The following is a 14,479-nucleotide window of genomic DNA, read 5'->3' on the forward strand; positions in this document are numbered from 1 at the left end:
TTAAATCAACTTCCTATATATAGGTCCTCCAATTGTCTTTAATATTGGCGATGTGCGCACTCGACACTGCAACAATTTAAACTGCGAGAACACAAAGTCGTTCAGCAATGATCCAGAGGATCCATCTGCGGCAGCATTAAAGGTTTGTGTAACCTAGAATTATTAGCTCGGACGAATGGCCTAATTTATTTTCCTTATAGGAGCCTTGGCATGAAAAGGAGAAACTCATTCGAGAATCCTCCCCTTACGGCCATCTTTCTAGCTGGCGGCTGTTATCTGCTATTGTCAAGTGTGGAGACGATTTGCGACAAGAACTGATGGCAACGCAGCTATTGCAGGTGAGTTAATCAACTCAGTGATCATCAGTTTTGAATATATCTTGATATTTTTATGTAGATGTTTAAGATCATCTGGGAGGAGGAGCATGTTGATCTATGGGTGCGGTCATATAAAATCATATGCCTCTCGAACGACAGCGGTTTGATTGAGCCTATTCTGAACACAGTTTCATTGCATCAAATTAAAAAGAACTCAAACAAATCCTTGCGCGATTACTTTATCGATGAATATGGACCTCCAACTGGGGAACGTTTTCGTCAAGCCCAAAAGAACTTCGTGCAGAGCTGTGCGGCTTATTGTATTATATCTTATCTGCTGCAAGTTAAGGACAGGTGAGTTTCGAATATGTAAATGGAAATGGTATGCTGACTGTTTTTACACCCCGTAGACATAACGGCAATATACTCTTTCACGCCGATGGACATATAATACATATAGACTTCGGATTCATACTAAGCATATCTCCCAAAAATTTGGGTAAGTATCTGAATTTAATTGCCCGATTGTACTAAAAATAACAATGTTCTTTGTGATACAGGCTTTGAGCAATCACCATTTAAACTTACCCATGAATTTGTCGATGTTATGGGGGGCACCGGATCTGAGCATTGGAGAGAATTTAATCGTTTGTTGCTCGTCGGCATGATGTCTGCGCGCAAGCATATGGATCGCATTATAAACTTTGTAGAAATTATGCGCAGTAGTATGTAGACAAATCAATTCTTTGAAAGCAAACAACTTATATTTCCAACTTTCCTTTTAGATGCACAATTGCCGTGCTTCAAAAATGGCTGTTCCGGCACAGTACAGAATCTCCGAAAACGCTTTCATATGAATTTAACTGAACAAGAAATGGAACGCAAGGTGGAACAGCTTGTGCAGGACTCATTGAAGAGTCTCTCGACCAAGCTTTACGATGGGTATCAATATTATACGAATGGCATATTGTGAGAACGGTTTTTTATGAAAATCTAAGCTAATGAATTGATTAATAATCTTGTGTTCTAAAATGCCGATCTGATAAACCAAAAGTATGTTTAAAAAATTTTATATATATGTATATAAAACCAAACAACTGTTATTGTAGCCAGAATCGTTAATACTGCATTGTGGCACTGTTATTATTCTATTATATTATGTTAGGCCAAAGTGAATGTTGTCTAGCTTTTAAGCAAAAGTGTAAATGTCATTGACTGTATTTGTCTGTCAGCCGTGTCTCGGTCTTGCATTGCATTGCATTTCATTAAGAAAAACATACAAAATAATCATCGACTTGTATATATTTAAGATCTTATGACTGTAATTAGAAGGTATCATAAGTCGTCACGCACTCATTTTATAAGAAATTATTACATCTGCAAAATATTCATTCATTAACTCACTACTATTCACTAAACGATATGCAGCAAATTTTCTATTCGTATGTATGAGTAATTAAAATTGAAATTCCAACATTTATCGGGTTTTTAATCATAACTGAATCAACTTAATACTTTCCAACAATACAGACATCAATTTATTTATAAAGTAACAAAAAATAATATCTAAGATAATGGTATTTGAATATCTGTTCGCTTTTGCCCTCCAAATTCCGCATATGTGTAAATGTTCTATATATAGATTTATATATATATTATATTCTATATATATATATATATATATATATAGTTAATCAAAACATTTTTCTTACTTTATAGTAATTAAGCGATATGAAAGCAAAAATCAAATGAAATTCAACTAAACTTAAAATCATAGCTAGGCACTCAAAGTGTTTATTTCAATCTTGTGTATGTCCACACACAATTACACAGTACTCATATGTATGGCTTAAATATAATATAAACTACTTGTATGATAATTATAATTACCTAATATAAAATCGAAAATTTAGCTAAACATATTTTAAAAAATAAAAGTTGCATTTTTCTACAAATTTATTTAATAAACTCGATCAACAACAAATGTAACTACAGTGATCGCTTGTGAATTATAATACTTCAGTTAAAACCTCATAGAAATTGGCCAATAGCTGAGAGTTCTCAGACCGCAAACACCTTTGAAACAACCAGAATTTGTTTTAAAGGCTTTTCGAAAAGACTAAATTGAAATGGTTCTGCCGCGCGTTTATAATTTCGGGAAGTTCTAATATCTGAGCGACCACTGTACTGAGTATACAAAACATTCAACATCTCTAAATTACATTATAAAATTACTAATAAACATGAAAATACCCAAAAATATAAAATTTCAAACTTTTACTTATTATGCTGTTAGATGATCCATATGTTCCAGTAAAAACTAATCTAGATATTACAATTTTAAAACTGACTAGAAAATAGATGACAATCAAGATACGATAAAGATTTGAAATTTTCAGTTTACCCTGTTTCTTTTTACACATTTTAAGATAGATGTCAATTATTTTCAAGAGTAGCAGGTGCATTCAAATTATAGTAATCAGCAGCAGCTCAAGAGATATATGAGTTTATCTGAGGAAACTGTATTTTTATTTGTAAAAGTTATTTCTCCAGGGAAACTTAAATTAATTTGCTAAAAATCAAAAACACTTAAATTTTTCACTATTTTTGGACACTTAAGAAAAAACACAATTTAGATAGTCCACATTACTTCGTTTCAAATTTATGTCAAGTCCGATAAGGAGTTCTAAAATTTAAGAAGTTTAGCTAACACCAACATCAATTTGCCGTTAAGCGAATATCGAATCTCTATATATGTCTTATAGAAGCTTTTATGTTACCGACAAAGGTAAGTTGCAAACTAAGCTGAACTAAATTACAGCTTAAAAAGGTCTGAAGTTTAAACTGCATCAATTTTATTTTTTAACAATATCTTCAACGACAGATTTATATTTCAAATTTAAACCTTCGGAAATCACTTGTCAAAATTTGTGTTTAAATTGTTTGATCAAATATGTAATATAGGTAAATAATTCGTTAAGTGTATTCGCAATCGATGCAATTGGCGTTAATTGGACGTTGACACATGAGTTACTAATGCACACCAACGTGTCCCACAGCGGCCAACTGCAAGTGAATTTATGCCGAAGTGCTGCAGATTCTCGCCACAACTGGTCCGCAAGAGCTGCAGCTAGAGCTGGAGCTGGAGCAGGACCGGGACGGCATTAAAATATTTTACGAATGCAGAAGAGGATGCCAGTCTACTCGACCCTTTGGATGTGAAGATGTTACCGGTTGAGAATTTTGAGTGTGTGTTGAGAGAAACCCAAACGCCTGATGCCCATGATGAATACAGTAGCAGAAATGTGGACCCCAAAGACGGAATGCTAAGCCAGACTAGCAGCAATAATGAAATCCATAACGCACAACCATCATCAGAATCCGAATTCCTCTTGCCACAGGACAATAACGATGATGCGTTGCGGCAGGGAGCGATGCGCGAATTGCTTGAAGCTGAAATCAATTACGTGAATGTTCTGTCTGCCGTGTGCGATGGGTGAGCAATGCGCGAAAGAGTATAGTGAACAATACAAATAACAAAGCATTCACTCAGGTATTTGCCAGTCATGAGCAGTCGTATGGACATATTCCCCATGGAAAGCATACAGCTTATATTTTCGAATATCACATCCATATACAAGTTCCAGCAAGTCTTTTTAGATGCATTGCGGAAAGGCGTCGAGCAGAATCAAGTATCAAAAGTCTTTCTTAATATGGTTAGTATAGTCCCTAATAGCATGCTGTACTTCAGTGAAAAATGGAATTTTGTACAATCAGCATAAAGGATTTCTATGCTATTCCGCGTATTGTAATGCATACTCCCGTGCTGTGATTGAGCTTGCAACTTATGACAACATCAAAGACGCGCGAAACGTGCTTGAAAGGTAAGTAAACTTATCAATTAACTGAGTTTGAATCAATAGTAATTCAATTCTTATTGCAAAAGTTGTCAAGCATCCATAAATGTGAGTCAATTGCCTCTTTCGGCGCATCTGCTGGCGCCCGTGCAACGCATCTGTCGTTATCCTCTCCATTTGAAGAATTTAATGAAGCGTAACAGCACATATGAGTCGGGGATGCAGTGTGATCTGTTGAACTATGAACAGCTCGATGTGTTCCAGCATCACGTACCTGATACGCAAGCAACCGTTACTATGGCGTTGCAGAAGATGCGTGCTATCATAGAGGCTGTAAACGAGGGCAGACGCCACAGCGAGATCATTGCAGGCTATCAGGCCAGCTTGCAAAAATTTAAAGGACTTCAGCTTCAGCTGCTCAGCTCGCGATTTTTCATTCAAACGGACGCCACGCGCTTAAAGCACAACCTGTGGAACAGCAAGTACATCCTGATCCTCTTCGATAGACAGCTGGTCTACTGTAAGCCAGATTTCATCAAGCGCAGGCAGTTTGTCTATAAGGGTCGCCTCCTTTTGGACTGTTGCTCCATTATGAACATGCGAGATGGTATCAAAATCGGGTTGCACACAGTTAAAAATGCAATACGCATATACTGCAGATCACGAAACAAATGGTACGACTTTAGCTTTTCCTCTATACTGCGTAAGTATGTCTTTCTTAACTCGCTCGCCTTGGAGCGACAATTTTGTGGCCAGGCGCTGATTGTATCAGAGCTGAAAGGGTTTGACTTCAACTACGAGCAACAGGTTAGCAAATATTGCGACCTATTCGAGTGCGATATGTCTCATTTCCCGATTCAATCTACGGATCACTTCATTGACATGCTATCCAAAAGTTCAGAACGGAACGATGAATTGGCCAGTACCAGCAGTGGCTCTGGGCTAGTGTTTATGTCAAATTCAACCAAATTTCTCGATCGTATACCTTTCGGCAGCTGGTTTCGAAAGATAAAAGATTCCAATACCATGGCGAATCGGTCAGCAAAACAAAGGGCAAACTATGATTCGAAAATCACGCTTGCAGAAGAAGAGGCTGATATTTCTTTTGCTTAATTATTGTTTTATACATTATTAATTATATACAAATAGATATGTTATATTAACCACAGTATATGTACACAAAGATCCAATATATATAAAACTTCAAACAATTATGTATTAAAAGTGTGTATTTGAAAATAAGAATCTGTTGCGTTTCTCTTTTGTTTACTTTATACTTTATAAAAAGTATATATATTTTGTACAGCTGCTGCACCCGACTTACTTTGATTGGTTCCTTATAAATAATGAATTTAAAATATATCATACAGCATAGCCATCTCTTACTGATACTGTTGCCTAATATATGTTTTATCGGCAAATTATAAATTCAACTCCTCCAATTATGGTTATATGGAGATATAGATAGAGATGTTTTTAACATTTATCGATAGCTCGCTGCTCGTCAGCAATCGAGCAGTAGGTTAACAGAGTATAGGACGCTATGTTAATTAAGTGGATGCCAATGTTTAGTTAGAAAACAACAGCTAAAATTAGAGGACGCTTTAAACATCGATATTCATATCGATATAAGATCAACAAATGGGTGATCGTATTCTCCCACTCTCGAGCATATACAGATGATCATTATAAATTATTAGCATTTGTTGTGCCTTACCATAAATATTGACATATAGTAATGTTATTTGAGCGTCACCTGTGTTACTGAAAGTTCTTGCTTGCTAAAATGCACAGCGTAGTTGGAGCCACGGGGAGCAGCAAAGTTGTAGCCACATTGCGCGCTGATGGCAGTGTGGCAATGGAAGCCCAATCCCTAAACCAGCAGCTATCTAATTTGTTGAATTATGAAATTGTAAATATTACTACATGTTTTGAAGTTACAAAGTTATAAAATTCAATTTCGTTGACTGCAATTGCAGCGCACCGAGGGCGAGCTTCTGTTGAAGAAGGGGAACGCGCACGGGCCAACAACGGTCGTTGACTTAGGGAAGCAACTTTTGCAATGTGCCCGAGACAGCGATGTTCCCGGTGTAAAAACTGCCCTTGCACATGGCGCTCCATTTGTATCGGACTGGGTAAGTAAAAAAAACAAGCCTAAAATCATTACTGTAGCTGCAATTATTCAAATTTTCAGCTGGGCATGTCAGCACTTCACTTTGCTGCGATGAATAATCAACTGGACATCTGCGAAATTCTATTACAAGGCGGGATCAACATGGAGGCCAAGACTAAAGTAGATCGAACCCCATTGCATCTAGCCTGCTATTTTGGGCACGAGCGAATTGTGAACCTACTGCTGACTCTAAGATGTGCTGTAAACGCACGTGATATGGTAAACATGAGTCTTGGTATTTACAGCACTTCCCTAATTTTGAACTGATTTATTTTTGTTGCAAAGCTTCGCATGACACCCTTGCACTGGGCTGTGGAGAAGAAGCACAAAAGTATTGTACGCATGTTATTAAAAAGTCAAGCGGACGTAACGCTAGTCTCCAAGTTTGGCAAAACGCCCATCGCCCTGGCCGTGTTAACCGAGCAGGCAGATATTTTAGCGGAGCTCGAGGTTGCGCGGCAATCTCAAGCCAACCGCAAATTTAATGAAGAGACAGAGGTAAGTGAATTGTATACTCAGTTTTAAACTTGAAACTGCTCATAATGATTAATTTGGTAATAAATTCATAATTGAAATTTAATTCATATTTACACTATTTTATTATACTGCAAACCACAGCAAACAACGCGAAATATGAAAGTACGTCATTGAGTATCCTTTACAAACACCTCGAATCGAAATACAACTAACTACAAGTCTACTTTAAAATGTATAAACTCATCATATTCTGTACAAATACTCTTTGATTACTTTTTTAGAAAGAAACCAGCGATGCAGTAAATTCTATAATGGATGAGTCTAAGTCAATACGAAGCCTTGACGACGCTGACATGTCGGTTGAGGATAAGATGGATGTTCTAGAGACGTTACGCGGCCGTAAGTTGCTCTTCACTATTTGGTATTTAAATAAATTATTGATTTTTATAGACACAAACATGCTGGGAAACTCAGCCTTAAATATGCTCAAAACGCATGGCATTGCAGACATGATGCAGGACAATCAAATAGGTAATTTGATATTGAGTACAATTGTTTGCGTATTTGTTTGAAAATATCTATTGATTATTGTAGACGATGAAGCTTCGAAAAAGATGCTAAACACTGCACTTCGAAATGGTCGACAGCTGGTGCTCTCTGAGGGCGGTCGCATGTTGTTGCACGAAACAAACCGTGGTTCAACTGTCAAACAAAGTACAAATGGATCTATAAACAATAGTTTAAAAACCAGTGCAATTAACTTGCAGCATCCCAGTACAAATCAAACTAACCTCAATTCTTCCCCACAAAAAATACGCATGAATGTCATCAAACAGAAGGACTCATCATCGTCAGCAAGTGCAGCAGGTGGCGTAACAAAGAACAAGGTGAGAAATTCTTAGTTTCTGGTGCTTGGCTTGTTGCTAATTTATAATTTCTGTAACTATTTCTTTAAAAAGAATATAAGAATTATATCGTTGACTGACTTCAAGAAACTTTGCGATCAACCAAAATCTCTACAGAAAATACCTGCAACCTTAGCAAGGCAAGTTCTATTATAGTTTATTGTTGGCTTTTACTTATTTAAATATTGAACGTCTAGCTCTGGTGTTGTTCGTCAACTGGCGGATGGTACCAAATTGGTTAATATGCGGCAGTTACAATCTCGTCAGGTTTGTTATAATCATCTGCCCAGTCCCAACAAATATGTGTTAACAATATATTTTCTGTTTAGTTGAAGTTGCCATCAGTGCCCAGATCTATTGATAACGTTGCCATTGATGAGCAGCAGCAAGGGTTGAACGAAGCCATAAACCCAACGACAGCACACAATCCCGCAGCACCGAGCACGATGCGGGGGCAAGTGGGCACTGTGCAAACAATTCAACTGCGCCCTTCCCCAGCAGCCGGAACTGCTGTCGGTGCCTCTAACAATGGCATTGCTAATAAGCCTTCCACCAATGCAACGATGCGTTCGAATCTGCGCACTGGAAATGAATTCAGTACCACGAAAGGTCCCAACGTTATGCAGTTGCCAACATCGACCGAAATTTGTCGACAGGTGCACGAACTGCGGCGACACAATGAGGAGCTACGGCGTCGCGTTGATGTAATGCAGAAGGAAAAGGAGGATATGCTGTTGCGAATCGAACGCTTGGAACAACTGGTTCTGATTCGGGATTCAGATACAGAAATGAAATATGTGGATATTTAGTGAAGGCGTGGCTTATCTACTTTGTAAATATGGATAACATTACGATAGGAAACATACTTAAGTTTTTTTTATAAGAAATATTTTCTATTTTCTGTTTGACTGCCCTAACACATTTTGATCATTTCAACCTACCACATACTAACAGCAACGTAACTATTAAGAATATATCGAGTGTAAGATGTAGATATATGTGTGTATGTACATGCATGTATGTATGCATGCATATAAGAGTCTGTACAAGTAATATGTTCAAGTTTAAATGTTACATTTATAAAAATGTTGTAAAAGGTGCACGCATTTATTAAATGCGTTAATTACGAACGATTTTATAATATGATCATTTTTGCATTTAATAAAGTCTTGTTATAAAACAGAGCTGTACGAATGGAAATAACGCTTAACAGATGTAATCAGGTGTGTGACGTCACTGTTTGATTTCCTTATGCTCTGTTACATACATATTTTATGAGTAACCTTATTTTAGTGAAAAACGGTATCGATACCTTATTTTGTTATCGAAAGTGTGACAGCATTGATCCAACTTGCGGATAAGTTTTCAATCACTATCCATTGCAACCAGCTCTATGAGATGAGCAACTAAGCTATCGATTACAATATAAAAAAATATTGTAAGTCTTAGCGCCAATAAGCAATAGAAGAAAAAATGCAATTAATAAAGTATTTGCAAATATAAAGTAATAAAATATTTGGTTCCTCTAATTTATTCAAATTAAAAGTGAAATGACAATCTGCAAGAATACAAATGATTCTTGCAGATTTTCATTTTATAATTACGATCATAATTACGACCATAATTACGATAATTTTCAAATTTTGATTGATTTATTGATGTTTATGCATATTTTTATTATTACGAATAAATATAAATATAATAAATATTTACGCGAATCGGTTTATGTAAGTATTAAAGAGGTTTGTACGTAGATTGGAATACATGCTTGTAATTCGGTAGCGACGATTCGGGAGTCCAATAAGAAATCGAACAGATTTCAAATCAGACTCACAAAAGTCTTAAGTGTTACTTCATTGGTGGCTAGCGTCTAGCATGGTGTGAGCTTACGACTAATAATCAGCTGTAATTACGCAATTTTACAAGATTCGCTCACAAGCTTTATACATTTTTAATAAATAATACAAACTATAATTTGTCTAAGCAAAATTAATTATCCCTCACAACACTTAACTAAACACTAGGCTCCGCGGACCCATGCGGGCTACGTTTATAGGTCTAGCTGGTGTGTTTTCGTTATTGACAGATTTGCGGGCTCCATCCTCTAGCTCTTCATCATCACCGAAGAGCAGGGCAGCAAGACTCGTTTCAAAGGTTGACTTCGTATGCTTCGTTGGCTCACTCTTGATCACGGATGCCTTTGTTGAAGTCTCTGATAGCGCGGCCTCGCCGTCATTTTTGGATGTAGGCATTTTCGTAGTTGTCGTTGTTGATGATGTTGCAGGGGATGTGCTACTACCAGAAGACACAGACGAGATGGATGTCACTGTATTTACAATCTGTGGCGGCGTAGTCTGCGATCTGATCAGTGCCAATGCCATAGGATTGTTATTATTGCTTTCGCTTAGTTCGGTATTTTTGTCCTTGGTTTCCGCTTCGGCTTTCATGTAGTCTACAGGGAAAATGGGTTTGAAGCCACCTTGCAATTGGGGCTGGAAATTGTCCAACTCTGAATACTTTTCAGTAGCAACATCAGTGGAATTTCCGGTTTGTATCTCCTTGTTGTCTACTGTGGACTCCACATCGGCGCGATTGATATTATTTTTTTCGTATATCTTTTCGTTTGAGGCCGATTGCACAATCTTCCAGTTGCTGTGTGCAGGATTAGCCACTTCACTCACTCCGCTGCTGGCGCCACCCAAACTAACGCTTGGGTAAAAGGGCGCCATAAAGTTTTTCTCGAAGTTGTGACCTCGTAAATCAAAGTCGTTTCCTAAAAATTCCTCAGTTTGCGTTTCGGGTCTCGCTTCGCTCAGTGGCGAAGCCGCGTACTTTGCGTTGAGAAGTTTCTGATCCAGTTTCATTGGTCCATTGCGTATGAAAGTGTTAGGCTCTGTCGGTGTGTATGCAATCGCAATGGGAGCCTCTGTGCCGGTATTGAAGGCGCTTGTGATGATACGTGGTGCAACTAAGACACCGGGGACGCCCTGCCGCAGTGGCTGCAGCTCTGTGTATGAGGCATCCGGCTTTTCTATCGGATATGGAAACTTCTGTTTGTGCAGTGGCTGCAGCTTTGCCTGCTGCTGAAGGGACTGAGGCTTCTTGTTCTTCAAAATGGGCTCCTGCGGCTGCTCACGCACTACCGAGAAAGGTGTATTCTGATATTCCACGGCGGCAGCTGCAGCCGATTCTTGATGCAACATTGTGTCTCTTTTTTCACTTCCACTTGCCTCAGTTTCGAATTTCGACTTTTGCTCGATTGCTGAATTTGCTAGCGTTTCTTGGGGATTGTTCTCAGCTGTCACTTGAATTTCGCCGGCCCCAGTATCGTCTCCATTCAAGGGTTTCTTTTGGGACTGTAGCATTTGCAACGTGACAACCGCCTCTAATTTGGATTCGTTCGGGTTCGGGATATCCTTGTTGGGTGCCTGTGGTGGATCATTAATAACCAAATCTTCCTCCTCGTAATCTTCTAGGTCACCAGGATTCATCTTCAGAGGCTGCGGCGTAATTGGGGCGTGCCGTTCAACAGGGTAATAATTATCGATCGTACGCAAGGGACCGCTGGGTCGGCGAGAAAACATTCGATCCCGCAGCTGAGGCACTCTTTGCCCGCCATTGGGTGGTAGTCGATAGACTCGCCTGTTAACGGCCCCTGCAGCATGTGCATGACCCAACTGGTCATATTCAGCAATGCGGCTCATGGGATAACGACTTGGCATTTGTTGCTGTTGCTGTTGCTGCAGCGGCTGACGTCTATTAGAAAACTGTGGCGGAGTCGATGGATGGTAGGGCATCTTCATTCCTTGCGTGGGCAGTCGAAAATTGCCGGGCTCATGTTTCAAGCTAGGAGGATGCCCGACGGAGATCTTCGCATTGGGTCGGAACTGTGGCAGTATGTTCGGCAGGTTTCCATTGGTATGTGGACCCGCCGGATGCTGAGCTTTGCGGTCAAACTCTTTGTAGAAGGGCGACGAAGATGGCTCGCTTGGACGTTTTCCTGCATTCAAATGGAGCTGGGAATTGTGCAGCGCATCGTAGCGAGGTGGCGGTACCATATCTTGTGATGGCTGTTCAGTCTTGCTCGGCTGTTGTGTTGGGAATTTCTACAACAAATATCAAGTATGAGTCTTGCAATTATAATTTTAATTAAGTTTTATTTACCAATTGCTGTTCGTGCTGCTTGAGGTTGACCACTTCGTGCTGTTGAATTTGAACATTCGCGTCAGCAGCTTTCTCGTCGCTGATCTTTGGAAACACCACTGGATTGGCATGCTGCAGCTGCTGAAGGCTGACTGGTTGTGCATGGCCATTAATATGTGGGGAATTCGGTAGGCCGGGAGCTACGACAGAAGAGGGCATCTCAAGCGACTCATCGCGATTCGATGGGAATCGAATATTGGTGGAGACCAAAAGGTCCTTAGTGTCTTGGCTATTGGGTATTATTGGCTGCTGCTGCTGTTGCTGCTGCTGCTGTTGCTGCTGTTGCTGTTGCTGCTGCTGCTGCTGTTGCTGCTGCTGATTATTCGAGTTGGCCAAAACCGTAGACAGAGTAGCTTCAGGTACTTTAGGTGCTTGTTTCTTCGCTGGTGTTAAGTTTGAGCCGATCAGTGGCAGCTGCTGATATGGAGTGGGTGCCTCTGGCGGCGACTCTTGATAACTTCCCGGTGCAGCCCCGCTTCCGGCTAGAGGAGTCTCAGGAGCAGCTGGCGCAGCGTTAGCATTCGATGGATATTGCGTGTTTGGATGATAGTTTGGTCTTTGTTGATAGATACTCGGTGCAGCTGGTTGCTGTGGCGATGGGAATTGGTGTTGTTGATGCGGAGGCTGAGCTCGGTTAACATTGGATATGTCCTCGTTGATGACCTGGCCATATTGCACACCACCTGTTTCTTTCGAGTAGAGTCCCTCATTTGGCACATTGCCAAAGTTACTGGGATGACTCACTTGCTGCTGACTGCCGAGCACAAAGGACGCCGATTGCTGCCCAGGTGAGATGACCACATTGTTGATCTGGCCCGGCATTGGCCGGTACTGCATAACATTTGGCTGCTGTACCTGGTACGAAACATACTGATTGGCATAGTTATCCGGATTAGCTGCTATCACCTTCTGCTCCTCATGCTGGACATTCTTGTTTTGCAGCGTTGTTGGACGTGGCTGCTGCTGGGAGTGCATAGCAAATGGCGAGGGCTGAGAAGGTGCAATTGGTTCAATCAGATTGCCCTGGGCGTCAAAGCCCTGATTCTGCTGGTAATTGTTTGCCACTGCTATCTCCTCCTCAGCCAGATTGTTGAAGATTTCGCTTAGAGTCATTGGTGGCTTGGGCGATTGCTGGGCTGATTGCTCCTGTTCGAGCTTCGTGTTTTTCTGGTCCAGAGTATGGTAGACGTCCGCAGGGTCCAGATTGGGGATCTTGGTGCTGTCGACACTCTGAGTCAGAGTGCGAGGCGTGCTGGAGCCTGCACCACTATGCTCACTATCAAGCAGAAGGGGTCTCATGCTTGGGGTTGAGTACATTTTGGTGACAGTCGACGGCTCTGTGGGAAAGATGTCTGCGGGCGGAGTGGGATGATGAGTAGTAAAGGTTACTTCGCTGCTACTCTTTGTGGGCTTGGCTTGCTGCTTCGGAAGTTGCTGTTCTGTTATCTTGGCTGTGGTGCTTGGAATACTGCTCGTTGTACTGTACAAATTCTGCTTCTTAGCCGGCACAAACTTTTTCCGGGTGGTACTGAAGCGTATAGGTTGACCCGTCGTCGGTACGGATACTGGAATGGGACGACGAGTTGTGGTCGGTCGCTTTGTGGTCGTTGTCGTGGTGGTTGTTGTCGTGGTTGTTGTGGGAGGATGGCTAGTCGTAGCTAGAGTGGATGATACGCTGACCTTTGTCGGACGATTCGACGAGGTTGCTACTGTTGGGGCAGTCCCCGTAGGTGTGACGGCCGTCAGCTTTGTTGTCGATACAGGATAATAGTTGTCACTGTGGTACCTGGGTGGCACAGGTGTGACTGGCGCCGCCACCATGGTCGGCTTCTTGTTCGTAATGTAGTTCTTATTGCTGCCTTGGTACTTTAAGTTGGCATACGAACTGGAGACTAGAGGGTATACAAACTTTGATGACGAGTACTTAACGGGCAGATTGAGGAAGTCGTGAATGTTCGGAGTTGAGATGCCGTTAAGTACAATTTTCTCTTTGGAGTTGAGCACTTCGTTTACCTCCGGCTCAATACCAGCTGGTTTCTTCGCAGAGAAATCCAATTGACCCGAAATCGGATCTTGGCGTGCGTAATACGGCTTGCCATCGTTAAAGATCTGATTCGGTAGAACATAGCTGGTTGAGATTACATCTTCCTCGCCAGAAGCATCGGCATTGCGTGCCTCCACTGGCAGCAGGGCGGAAGATACCTGTTCAGATCCATTAGCCGTGCCAACACTTATGTTGCACAACAGCATGAGCAGCCCTGCGATGAAACAGCTGGCTCTCATATTGAGGATGCTTGTGGTAACTGCAATGAATAATAATAATGACAATGGAATTCAATAATAACTCGTTAAATAACTCGTGCGTATACTTGTTGCTCTGTTTAAAAATAGAATAAGCAAAACTCTCGCTTGACTAAACAGTTGGTGATGATGCCACCCCTTATGTTACACACTTCCATTCAACTGGAGCTGACCAAATTTGGTAATGGCACTTCCAATCTTGCGGAGCGACTGTGCAGCTTGCTTTTCATGGAAACAAAAACAATC

At 40.8% G+C, this 14,479-nt stretch overlaps 4 protein-coding genes and 1 long non-coding RNA gene across 9 annotated transcripts in view; 3 read left to right on the forward strand and 2 right to left on the reverse strand.

Moving 5' to 3' along the window:
- The window catches only part of LOC111601461 (phosphatidylinositol 4-kinase beta), a 22,005-nt gene extending 20,566 nt beyond the window's left edge, over window positions 1-1,439 (forward strand). For all 3 annotated transcript variants that reach the window (XM_023318041.2, XM_023318043.2, XM_023318042.2), the window contains 6 exons: window positions 24-142; window positions 201-338; window positions 397-671; window positions 728-816; window positions 878-1,042; window positions 1,103-1,439. In XM_023318041.2, coding sequence (XP_023173809.2) covers window positions 24-142; window positions 201-338; window positions 397-671; window positions 728-816; window positions 878-1,042; window positions 1,103-1,290 — 974 coding nt within the window. In that variant the 3' untranslated portion in view covers window positions 1,291-1,439. The remainder of the gene's footprint in view (window positions 1-23; window positions 143-200; window positions 339-396; window positions 672-727; window positions 817-877; window positions 1,043-1,102) is intronic.
- The window catches only part of LOC111601466, an 18,650-nt gene extending 13,024 nt beyond the window's left edge, over window positions 1-5,626 (reverse strand). For both annotated transcript variants that reach the window (XR_002751551.2, XR_002751550.2), the window contains exon 1: window positions 5,499-5,626. This is a non-coding gene — a long non-coding RNA (uncharacterized LOC111601466). The remainder of the gene's footprint in view (window positions 1-5,498) is intronic.
- On the forward strand, window positions 3,203-5,357 carry LOC111601464 (rho guanine nucleotide exchange factor 4-like). 2 transcript variants are annotated; one of them, XM_023318046.2, is made up of 6 exons: window positions 3,203-3,281; window positions 3,377-3,813; window positions 3,871-4,033; window positions 4,095-4,201; window positions 4,264-4,877; window positions 4,982-5,054. In XM_023318046.2, the coding sequence occupies exons 2-6, from the start codon at window positions 3,542-3,544 to the stop codon at window positions 4,984-4,986; spliced, it is 1,161 nt and encodes a 386-aa protein (XP_023173814.2). In that variant the 5' UTR covers window positions 3,203-3,281; window positions 3,377-3,541; the 3' UTR covers window positions 4,987-5,054. The 2 variants fall into 2 exon arrangements, with proteins under 2 accessions (XP_023173814.2, XP_023173813.2); XM_023318045.2 differs by having other exon boundaries at window positions 4,264-5,357.
- Window positions 5,627-5,781: 155 nt separating the features above from the next.
- On the forward strand, window positions 5,782-8,856 carry LOC111601412 (ankyrin-2). The gene is made up of 10 exons (XM_023317974.2): window positions 5,782-6,086; window positions 6,154-6,309; window positions 6,369-6,566; window positions 6,633-6,845; window positions 7,106-7,223; window positions 7,275-7,355; window positions 7,419-7,711; window positions 7,784-7,869; window positions 7,927-7,996; window positions 8,059-8,856. Exons 1-10 carry the CDS (start codon window positions 5,961-5,963, stop codon window positions 8,536-8,538), a joined length of 1,821 nt encoding a protein of 606 aa, XP_023173742.2. The 5' UTR covers window positions 5,782-5,960; the 3' UTR covers window positions 8,539-8,856.
- Window positions 8,857-9,738: 882 nt separating this feature from the next.
- On the reverse strand, window positions 9,739-14,215 carry LOC111601427 (AF4/FMR2 family member 4). The gene is made up of 3 exons (XM_023318003.2): window positions 12,296-14,215; window positions 11,894-12,247; window positions 9,739-11,835 (listed from the first exon to the last, which is right to left on the reverse strand). Exons 1-3 carry the CDS (start codon window positions 14,213-14,215, stop codon window positions 9,739-9,741), a joined length of 4,371 nt encoding a protein of 1,456 aa, XP_023173771.2.
- Window positions 14,216-14,479: the final 264 nt, after the last annotated feature.

This window comes from Drosophila hydei, unplaced genomic scaffold, assembly GCF_003285905.1.
Source record: "Drosophila hydei strain 15085-1641.00,03,60 unplaced genomic scaffold, DhydRS2 tig00000063-arrow-pilon, whole genome shotgun sequence".
Taxonomy (NCBI): Eukaryota; Metazoa; Arthropoda; class Insecta; order Diptera; family Drosophilidae; genus Drosophila; species Drosophila hydei.

Bases quoted from the DNA above. Each gene is read 5' to 3' on its own strand.
- LOC111601427 (XM_023318003.2), bottom strand. From the start codon at position 14,215: ATGAGAGCCAGCTGTTTCATCGCAGGGCTGCTCATGCTGTTGTGCAAC. The intron at 12,248-12,295 runs GTACCTGAAGCT...TCGAATAATCAG, and splicing joins CGAAGAAACAAGCACCTAAA to CAGCAGCAACAGCAGCAGCA. The intron at 11,836-11,893 runs GTAAATAAAACT...TATTTGTTGTAG, and splicing joins AGCAGCACGAACAGCAATTG to AAATTCCCAACACAACAGCC.
- LOC111601412 (XM_023317974.2), top strand. From the start codon at position 5,961: ATGCACAGCGTAGTTGGAGCCACGGGGAGCAGCAAAGTTGTAGCCACA. The intron at 7,356-7,418 runs GTAATTTGATAT...TGATTATTGTAG, and splicing joins GATGCAGGACAATCAAATAG to ACGATGAAGCTTCGAAAAAG. The intron at 7,997-8,058 runs GTTTGTTATAAT...TTTTCTGTTTAG, and splicing joins GGCAGTTACAATCTCGTCAG to TTGAAGTTGCCATCAGTGCC.
- LOC111601464 (XM_023318045.2), top strand. From the start codon at position 3,542: ATGTTACCGGTTGAGAATTTTGAGTGTGTGTTGAGAGAAACCCAAACG. The intron at 4,034-4,094 runs GTTAGTATAGTC...TTGTACAATCAG, and splicing joins CAAAAGTCTTTCTTAATATG to CATAAAGGATTTCTATGCTA. The intron at 4,202-4,263 runs GTAAGTAAACTT...TTATTGCAAAAG, and splicing joins GCGCGAAACGTGCTTGAAAG to TTGTCAAGCATCCATAAATG.